Source organism: Pyrus communis, chromosome 1, assembly GCF_041283825.1.
Source record: "Pyrus communis isolate YQ-2024b chromosome 1, ASM4128382v1, whole genome shotgun sequence".
NCBI classification, from domain to species: Eukaryota; Viridiplantae; Streptophyta; class Magnoliopsida; order Rosales; family Rosaceae; genus Pyrus; species Pyrus communis.
The window spans coordinates 7,385,152-7,395,296 of record NC_142565.1 but is presented as its reverse complement, the minus strand read 5'-3'; the positions used below and the strand labels follow the sequence as shown (position 1 = coordinate 7,395,296).

The 10,145-nt window shown below is 35.1% G+C and overlaps 2 protein-coding genes across 3 annotated transcripts; both read right to left on the bottom strand.

The window, feature by feature from the left end:
* Positions 1-318: 318 nt before the first annotated feature.
* Positions 319-3,887, bottom strand: LOC137720810 (transcription factor GTE6). 2 transcript variants are annotated; one of them, XM_068459916.2, is made up of 9 exons: positions 3,702-3,887; positions 3,482-3,610; positions 2,929-3,144; positions 2,457-2,534; positions 1,786-2,010; positions 1,573-1,671; positions 1,372-1,430; positions 1,000-1,150; positions 319-921 (listed from the first exon to the last, which is right to left on the bottom strand). In XM_068459916.2, exons 2-9 carry the CDS (start codon positions 3,605-3,607, stop codon positions 700-702), a joined length of 1,176 nt encoding a protein of 391 aa, XP_068316017.2. In that variant the 5' UTR covers positions 3,608-3,610; positions 3,702-3,887; the 3' UTR covers positions 319-699. The 2 variants fall into 2 exon arrangements, with proteins under 2 accessions (XP_068316017.2, XP_068316018.2); XM_068459917.2 differs by having other exon boundaries at positions 3,482-3,607; positions 3,702-3,883.
* A 2,827-nt stretch (positions 3,888-6,714) lies between these two features.
* On the bottom strand, positions 6,715-7,614 carry LOC148699069 (uncharacterized). Its single transcript, XM_088680077.1, has one exon. It carries the CDS (start codon positions 7,515-7,517, stop codon positions 6,834-6,836), a length of 684 nt encoding a protein of 227 aa, XP_088536203.1. The 5' UTR covers positions 7,518-7,614; the 3' UTR covers positions 6,715-6,833.
* Positions 7,615-10,145: the final 2,531 nt, after the last annotated feature.

Here is a 10,145-nt window from a genome sequence, read left to right as displayed (position 1 = left end):
TAGTATAATTTTTTATAAATTTTGCACAAATGGCAACAAATCTCAATAGTTTTAGATAATTATTACACAACCACGCACATACCATGATCAACTAAACTAGTCCTAATACATTACACTAGGACTTAGCATAAATCTCAAAGTTTCCCTAATTAGTAGCAAAACATAAATAAAAATCTCAGCTTTTTCCTAAATATAGTACGAAATATGTCGGAATATGGGGTTTCATCCAAGCAATATTGTGGAAACAGAAATCGAACACAAAAACTTAGCAGGTGTATGGATAAACACTTTTAATCGCTTAAACAAACAACAAACTCCTTGAGAACGTGTAATCGAATTTCATAGTACAGCAAATATGAAACATTATCTGACTGGGAAAAATTACATATAAATGTACATATCTGACAAGATAAAGGCTACACCAGATTGCAATTCTGATTATATTGGAACCGTACGTCCAACTTGTAGATTCACATTGTTCCCAAATTCAAACATGTCTAGGACTAGGAGACCATACAGATTTACATACACCACTCATAAGTCATTCGATGATGCATAAACTAAAATGTGAGATGAAGCACTACGAACAAAACTTGGTCAAATGCGAAAAAATTAAGTTGCCAGAACAAAAATCTATGAAAATAAAATAAAAGGACCGAAAGCGCAACCTAACGTTCTCTCCCATGGCACACAGCATGATCAAGGAGATGGCTTTTTACTCTTTTTCTTGGCAGTTTTGACGATCGCATCAGAAATCTCTCTTTTTCGCTTATTAGTAGCGTTGTTGATGTTGTTAGTTTTGTTTCCACTGTTGTGGTTAATAGCGTTGTTGGTGTTGCCGCCCATGCTTGCTGGACTCTTGCTTTGAACTTCAATAGCATCCCTCACAAAAAACTTCAACCTCCACAAGGTAGACTCAGTCTGCATGAATATAGTATAAGAACTTGGAAATATGAACAAACGAGAGGTTAGATGATGATCAATAATTAAAATGGTTACCTGAGCATCGATGTCAAGGTCCACCTCATCAGCAGTAGCCTGGAAACCTGGATTACTTTGTGCAACGATCTCCAATGCCTTGCTAAGATCCTCAGGCGACAATCTGGTGAGGGCTACCCCAAGCTTTCGCTTCTCTTCAGTAGACATTTTTCTGAAACAATGTTCTCAAAATAAGATATGGTTGTTGCAAAGGCATTCACTTACAACTGATTTCATGCATAAAAATACACTCTTTCCCTCTGCACACACACGCATAAATAGACCGCAGAATGCATATACACATTACTGAAGCAGATACGCAATAAATTTACATTCAATGGGTCACCATGTATATGGAAACATAGTATGAAAAGAGAAGATGCACTGAACAACCTGCACTTCTGAACAACCATTTCGCGGAGTTCTTCCAAATGCATATCAATCTCATAAAGCTGAAAAGAAGACATCATAGAATTTATTTTAAAAGATGTCCATGATAAGGTAGAAATTTTCAAACTTGGAAATAATCTTATATTTATGGAGGGTTGTAATCAATATTGATCATATGCAAATAAGAAGGTTAATTTAACGGACATCGTTACTTAAATCTCTAGCCATTTTGGCACGAGCAGCCTCTTCAGCAAGTTGCATATTTAACTGTGCTTCTGCCTCCTCCTCTTCTAGCCTTTTTTCCTGAAAGTATATTGCTCTAAAGTTAAAAATTATCAAGAAATTAACCAAGATGCTAAACTACTTTCAGTACAAACCCAACAAAACCGAACCCCATATCATTATGTTGGGATATACCTCCTCTGTGACTTTAGGCAGAAACTGGAGCCACTTCTCCTCAAATTTTGCCATCAAAGTTTTGGCCATAACATGAACATCACTTCTGTCATCATTATACTTCATCGCATTTTTAAAAACCAACCTCACATCAGCAAATATCTCCCGAACATGTTTATATCCAGTACCGTCTTTGGCCTCCATTTGATTTTTAATGGTGCCTAAATCCATTGGTTTGTCAATCACCTAGAACATGATGCACAACAGATTAGTTTTACACTTATATAGAAGGTATGCTTCGATATCACATGAATCTTGTACAAGGATCAATCAGGAAAGTAAGAAAAGCCTGCTAGAAGTCGGTAGATAGTATCTTTATAACAAAGTCATAACATGCAATTGGCAATTATCCTACTTTACTGTTATTGTCTTAAAGAGTTACACAAGTGTCAGAGAAGTAAATTTAAAAAATGCTTAATGTGCATTTCCATTAGATGAACCTCCCTCCGCCCTTCTTTTTCTTCTTGTTGCTTTCAACCGACAACAAAAGAAATCAAATACCACAAAATCTAACCTTTCCATGCAGAGGAGTTTCAAAATCTAACCTTTCTCCTACGGATCACTCATGATAACACAAATTAATTCTTATACCAACCAGAACATAATTTTGAAGAAAAAGCAATCAACTTTACCTTATAATAGTCATCTAAACCAAGACCTGCTACATCTACAGGCTGCAAAAAAGGCCACGCCCACTTGTGCTGAGCAATCTGATGACCAGAGTAAATATGCATCAGAAACACAAATTGAAATTCACAGATCAAAAAAGCCATGCACTATTATGTTAGTTAAAAGCGTCTACTCAAGGTTCTCAATAGTGTAGGTTCAGCTTATAGCCAAGATAGTACATCCTATTATGTTATAGCAGAACTGACAGAGATTAAGAAGATAACTACGAGACTTCCCACATGGATGAGATGTTTTCAAAAGTACAGCAACAGTTACATGCAATTTTTGGGCAAGGGAGAGCTATCAATTAGTAGAGTAGAATTTTCATAAGAAAACTGACCAAATTTTAAAAATTCAGTTCTTGATGTTTTAAAATGTAATCAGGCACACATACAAATGCAGAAAATATAAGGAGATAGCTAATGAGTTGATTGCCTGACGCAATATCGTGCCAAACTGGCGCATAAGTTCCTGCATTCTCTTAGCAGCAGCTGCTTCCCTACATGCTGCATCTTGCTGCTGCTTCTTAATACTTGGAACATGTTTTGTCTGATCTTTATCCTTCGCAGTTGAGCTACTTTTACACACATTTGGCATCTTTTTACTCGTAGTCGTGTAAAACTGCTCTATGTCATTCACTCTTTCCTCGAGCTGCAAAACCCAAGAAAAAACATGAAATACCAATATTATATAAATGTCTGGACCTTCACAAACAAACCTCATGATCAATCACATGAGACGCCAATTTAAATTAAACCCGAAAAAACACAATCATAGAAGCACTTTCTAAACTTGAAAACCACCAAGATTACACTAATTATCATAACAAATCAGTATCTAATTACATAATACCCAACCCAAAAAATATTTCATTTTGCCTTCAACAATTTCCCCTCATAAATTGGTAAACTTCTAATTTACGAAGAAAATCTTACACGGGTAGTATTCAATATGTAAATGTAATCAACAGGTTAGAGCTTTCAATTACCTTATCAACATTTACGAAAATTTCATCAACCCGGAGCTTGAAAGACTCTGCTTCTGCACCATTGGCGGCAAAATCTACTGTTCCGCCGTCGAAGGCAGCTAGAATTGGCGCCTCCATTTGATCCATCTGCTGCAAAAGCATGAAATAGTGGGTTATCTTTTTTGCCGCTAAATAAGTACAATTGTTTTTGCTAAAGCCATGAAAAGTTGAGAGCACGAACCAATGCGTAAAGTGGAAGACTGCGGCGGAGATGATGGCGGCCCTGAAATTGGGTTTCGGGCAGGGAGCTGGGTGTGTAAAAAGAAGGAGGTTTTGTGGTGCGAGGCGAAAGGTTTGAGCACCAGCGACGGCGTCGGCTGTCGTTTCACCCTCGTTGGTTATAAAGAAGTTTTGCTTTACTATTTTCAACAAAAATATTATCCTAAAATTAAAAATTAAAGATTGAAAAAAAAATTAAAAAAAAAAAAAAAACTTTAACAAAAAACTCCTGGTACGGTTCATTTTAATAAAAAATTATATTTTTACACTAAAAAATCAATCTTCGTACGATTCATTTTACCCTTTATTTTGTCATTATCGTTAAAATTCAAAGTTTTCAATTTATTTTCATTAGTTTTTCTAAAAAAAAAATTATCCTTAAATAGAAATATTTGAATTTTTTCAACAATTTTTTTTTTTTTTTTTATAATCGGAACATTTTAATTTATTAATTTTCATTTGAAAATTATTTTTACAAAAAAATCGTTCGAATTAGATATTGTGTAATTTAAATATGTCAAGTCCTAAAGATTAACAACAACTAAATAAATTTATGGTGAGTGGTAACTGGGTAGTCTAGGTTACCAATTAGCCATGATATACGATGAGTACTATTGCATCACTAGATTGAGTATTGTTGCAATTCCGTTGTTGTTCATGGCTTTTGATGATTATGATCAGTTGTGACCGTTGAAGCTAAATAAATTTAGGGTTTTATTAATGCTTAGTTGATTTACTAATTATCCTTTTCTCCTTTTGCATTGTTTTTTGCTCTCATCCTTGCAAAGCCTAGTAAATAAAAATGAATTCGATTACTCATAGTTGATGGATGTTCATGAGTTCATGTTATACTTTCTCAATAAGATGCCGCCATAAACAACAGTTTACAACGTTTACATGATCATGATTTTAAGGGATAAACTATTTCTTTTTCACGGCTTTCAATTGAAAAGAATTAGAACCTCCTTTTAGAACAAAATGAAATCATTATCTCAAAACCTTGGACAACATGTAAAGTACTTATAAAAAAACAATTATCAACGACACATCGTTTTTCGGGATATCGGTTTTTTGATGGATATGAGTAGAGATTTTACCTTTTTATGGCATGAATTTCTGCTAGTTCGAGATTTGCACTGATTTTCTTGCTTTATGTAGCTAGGAAGGGCTTATTCGTTATCATACTAAAGTTATAACATTTGAATTTCTCTTACATTTTATGTTTCAGAAATGGATCCTATCAAATATTTCACATTTTTTATGATCATCTTTTTTGTAGGTATTTGGGGAATCCTCCTTAATGAACGAAATATTCTTATTATAATGTCAATTGAAATAATGTTATTTGCTGTGAATTTGAACTCTTTGGTATTTCTATTTCTTTGGATGAGATGATGGGTCAATTATTTGCTTTATTGGTTTTAAAGGTGGAAGCTGCGGAATCTGCTATTGGATTAGCCATTTTCATTATTACTTTCGAGTCCTTGGAACTATTGTTGTAGAATTTTTAATAGCATTTGAGGTTAAATTAACATGACTCCTAGAGAATTACAAAGAAGTTCTCTTCTCCTTTCATTCTCTTTTTTCTTTTTTTGGTTGGTAATGTCAATACCCTTCTTGCTATGCGAGCGCATCGAATTCAAAAGCTCTTCCCGTTTGGTTTCTGCAAGAATAGAGATAATCTTTCGTAATGAGATTTACATGCCAAAAAGATGTTATTTGCTAATATTCCATCTATTTGTGCATTAAGTTCGAAGAATATCGTAATATATAATGAATAAATGATAGTAGCTTTTGTTTTATAGGGTTTTACATATTGAATCGTAAGAGTTTAGGTAATACTTTCAAAGTGTCTCTCAACAGGAGAATCCAGGCTATTCAGGAAGAATCGTAGCAATTCCCCAACCCTAACGAAGTAGTACCTCTGGAATCCAATGAACAACAACGATTACTTAAGATCAGTTTGTGAATTTATGGCTCTGTAGTAGAATCATTACCAATTGCATGATGTGCGGCTAAGTGTGAAAAAAAAGATAGTGCAATTTTTGTTATGTCGAATCCTAAATGTTAAGTCAGCAACACTTCCAAATGCCATTTATTCTTGTCACATTCGTCTTCATGATGATATAGTCATAAGGTTTCACTTCTTAGTGAGCGAAAGATTTGTTTCTGATATACGTTGAAAGCTTTTATGGTATAATGCATTCGAGAGAGCTTCGTGGTCTTAAGAAGTAGTTGTGATGGGGGTTTCTTTAGGAATAAAGAAGACAAATAGAATCAAATTCATCTTCATACTAACAGGAGAGCGAATCCAATTCTTGCACTTGTTACATGCAACTTGAGAAAATAGTGAATATCTTAAATGATGTTGAATTGCCAAAACATTTTGACTTCGAACCTAATGTGTAAAATCTTTAAAACACTTTAACTTTGGACTTACGAACGTATATTTTCCTTTTGTTTGAAGTTTGAACTAATACTCATTTTTTTCTTCCATGGTTTAATATTAGCAATATTGAAAATGCGAGAAATATGTTTAACTTTCAGAAAAAATAAAAAATTTATGTATGTATGTATTTTGGATGTTTGAATTTGACAGAGGACTTCTGATGAGTGGCTAACAACTACTTTTTCCAAAAAATATATATACTTAACCAATCAAATTATTATCATATTTTTAAATAAAAAATTTATACATCACAAAGCAAAAATCTCTACTAATCTTTACTAATTAATAAAATATTCTTTGCCAACTAAAAGAGGATGAAAAGATACATTAGTCTTCTATCACACACAAAAAATGATGGGCAATAATGTAATCTCACATGTCTAAATTTTACTATTTTTTATTGAAGTCTTATATACAGGTAACGTTAAAATACCTTCAATATTAAAAAAAAAAAAAAAAAAAAACCAAAAACCTCCCACTCTTCTCTCTCTCTTCCTCTCCCCTTCTCATTTCCTAAAAAAATGTGTTTATACACACAAAATGTGTAGGCTGTATTATTTGAAAAAACAAAAATAAATACAAAAAATCCACAGTAAGGTACGACGGAGGACTCAGTCCACACGCGGGAAATGGGATATTGACATTCTACCTACACACGGGTTTTGGCGACGGAATACAACCAAACGACGCCTTAACCAGCGCGCTCACGAGGTGGGACCTAGACCTGACAGGTCGAAGTGGTCTCTTGTCAGGCTTACCACCGTCGGCGGCTGCGGCAGCAAGCAGCTCGCCCGAGTGGTCTCCCTCGGCGACCGGGAACATCGGCCCCGGTGCACGCCGGCTCTGCCGCCTCTTGATGTCGCAGAGCTCCATTTTTGGTTGGGGCTTGACCAACAACCCGATCAGGGACGTCCTGTACTTCCGCGACTTGCTGCTCTGGTACCGGCAGCTGCTGGCCGTCGGCGAATCCTGCCTCAAGACTGACGATTTCGCGAGATCGAGCGGGTACCGGACGCTCTGCGATCGTTTGAAGGAGTTGGTCTTGAAGAGGAAGAGGCCGTTTTGCGGGTCCCTCTGCACCAACTTCGGGTATTGGGGAAAATCGACGTCGTCGATGGTTTTGCCGCAGAAGATGACGGCGGAGGAGTCGAGTTCGAACTCCGGGTCGATGAAGAACTCGAAGAGGCTGTCGGGGGTATCTGGGTGTTTTCGCGGGGAGGGAGAGTAGCTGTCGTTCTCGTCGTTGTAGATGGAGAACTCGCAGAATGAGAGGGTGTCGTCTGCGTCGTACGGGTCCTGCTGGACTGCACTGGTTTTGTTGTCGTCCATTTTTTGAGAACTGGGATTGCCGGATTGGTGTGAGAAGGAAGGTGCGGGGGAGTGGTTTTATATATGGCCGATGATGTTTGAAATTTGGTGAGAGAGAGGGAGAAAGAGAGGTTTTTTAAGCAAGGTGATTAGCTTAATTAATTATTATTTTATTAATTTCGATTAAAAAAATTATTTTATTAATGAGTTTCTAGAGGGAGGGAGGGGAGTTTGCTTTGGTGCCAAGGCTTTCTGGAAGAGGTGGATTCTTTGATTTGGGATGAGCTACTAGAAGAGAGTAAATATTGACTTTTTTACCAATAATAATCAAATGAATTAACGTCGGATTACAAATTGGTTTGTTTGCTGTGGGAATTTGAAGGAATAAATGGAATCACAACATGTGGTTATTGGTTACTCATGACTCTAATAATTTCATAATCCTAATATATATTTATCTGTATATTTGTATGTGACTTCTACATACAACTGCGGCAAACTGAAAGAATGAGTCAAAAACACCGAATCACATAGTACTGCTTCTTTTATGCAACTTCTTGTAGTTATTTGTAGGTTTCTTCTTTCTTTCTTTTATCGTTCTTCTTCTATTTCTTGTGTGCAATCTTATGGTGCATAACAAATGTTTGATAAAAAGCCTCATTGATCGGCAGTAGACGACATAATTCGGCAGATAAACACCATACGCTCTACCAAAATGATCTAATGAAGTGTTTGTTTTTTTTGCCTGAATTATGATCTCATTATTATAAAATTCTGGCTCCGCCATTGAATCCGCTAAATGAAATGCAATTTTTGTTTCTTAGTTTTAGTGTGAGAATTCTTTGTCATGTAATAGTTAACGAGAGTTATCAAGAAGTAAAAATATTAAATGGTTTATAACTTTTTATTCATAATATAACTTTCTGTAACACATGTAATAATCAAATTGAGTTTCACTTGACGCCTGACGGGAAAAGTTCTAACTTAAGTTTTTGAATATCCGGCAAAACTCCCACTCCGTGAAAGGAGGGACATAAACAATTGAAGGCGAGGTAAGATTAGCCTTGAGAAAGTTCGAAAACACGGAACCAATACATAAAGGTAAGGACTTTGCGGCGGAGATGAAGGCGGAGCTAAAATTGGGAGTTGGGCTACGAGTATGGGTGCGTAAGAAAGAAGAGTTTTTTCTGCGACAAGGCGAAACTTGAGCACCAAAGACGGTGTCGACTTTATTTTACCCGTGTTCGTTTCACTTGATATTTTTTGAATGATAGAAAGGTTGTCTCCAAAACGTAACCAAAAGGATATTTTGACTGCCAAGATAGCTCTGAAATGTCTTTGATGAATTTTGAGAAGGTTATGGAAGCGGAAGTAATATCTATGGTAGCTTCTATAGAAATTCAAAAAACTGAGACTCACCGTTTTTCATGTTTTTGGCACAATTCTTGTGTCAATATTATAAAATATTATGCTAAAAATATGAGATGACGGAGAGTACCACTTTGAAAAATCTCCTTAGCATTTCTCAAACTGAAAATGAAAGTTTTTGTGAGGCCATCGTTCATTCAAAAAATAAAATATAAATAAATAAATCCTTTGAAGTGTATTTTTATCAAAATTCATATTCTATTTTTTATTTAATGTCTTCGTTAAAATTTTAATTTTATTAATATGTCTAAACTAAAATAAACGAGTGACATGTAAGGAAAGTATGTAAATGCATAAGTATTGAAATGATTATACCGAAATATATCAAATTGACTTCTTTGTACGGAAATGTTTGTATCAAATTTTATTATTATGAATTTGTGTCCTTAAATGTTTGTACCAAATATATGTACCGAACTATATTATAATGAATTTTTGTACCTACATATTTGAATTGTGACAAAATATATTTATAATGAACTCGTGTACCTAAATATCTGTACTGAAATATATTATAATGAATTAGTGTAGACTTAGAAAAAGAAAAATCATAAAATTATCAAAAAATAAAAATAAAATGACAAAGAATATAAATGCTAGCATTTAAATAAAATCAAATGACTAAACGCAAGTGGCCCTTTACCATAGTGATGAAAAAGTGTTGAGCCTTTGCATGACGACGTGTGCTCGAACTCCGTCGGCAATGACTAATCTAACATCTAAGAGCATCTCCAAATGAGATGTCAAAATCGTAGGTGGAATGCCACTGTGCATATTTGATATCAAAAATCTAGGGCTGGAAAAATATCCCAAAAATCTCAAACCAAACCGAAAAAATCCCGATCCCAAACCAAAATTCCCGAAATTTTCGGTATGTCATCCCGAACCAAACCGAAATTTTCGGTACGGGATTCGGTATTGCATCTCCATTTTTCGGTATTCCCATACCGAACCGAAATAAATATTATATATATATATTATTTTTTAATTATAAGAGAATTATTTCAACCGTTCATTGTTTTAGATTTAATCTGTGCCGTTAATTTGTTTTTAGGTCAGATCCCCCATTTCAATTTTCACTTCCGTTCCATCAAGAGCTTGAAGCGCAGCCACTGTGCCACCAGCATTCCTTCACCAGAATCACCACCCAGCTTGGCTTATAACTATTATTTTTGCTTTTGAGTTTGTTACTTTATTTATTTTAAAACCTTGGCTTGTAAC

Bases quoted from the DNA above. Each gene is read 5' to 3' on its own strand.
- LOC148699069 (XM_088680077.1), bottom strand. From the start codon at position 7,517: ATGGACGACAACAAAACCAGTGCAGTCCAGCAGGACCCGTACGACGCA.
- LOC137720810 (XM_068459916.2), bottom strand. From the start codon at position 3,607: ATGGATCAAATGGAGGCGCCAATTCTAGCTGCCTTCGACGGCGGAACA. The intron at 1,151-1,371 runs GTTGTTCAGTGC...ACATTGTTTCAG, and splicing joins ATGGTTGTTCAGAAGTGCAG to AAAAATGTCTACTGAAGAGA. The intron at 922-999 runs GTAACCATTTTA...ATATTCATGCAG, and splicing joins ACCTTGACATCGATGCTCAG to ACTGAGTCTACCTTGTGGAG.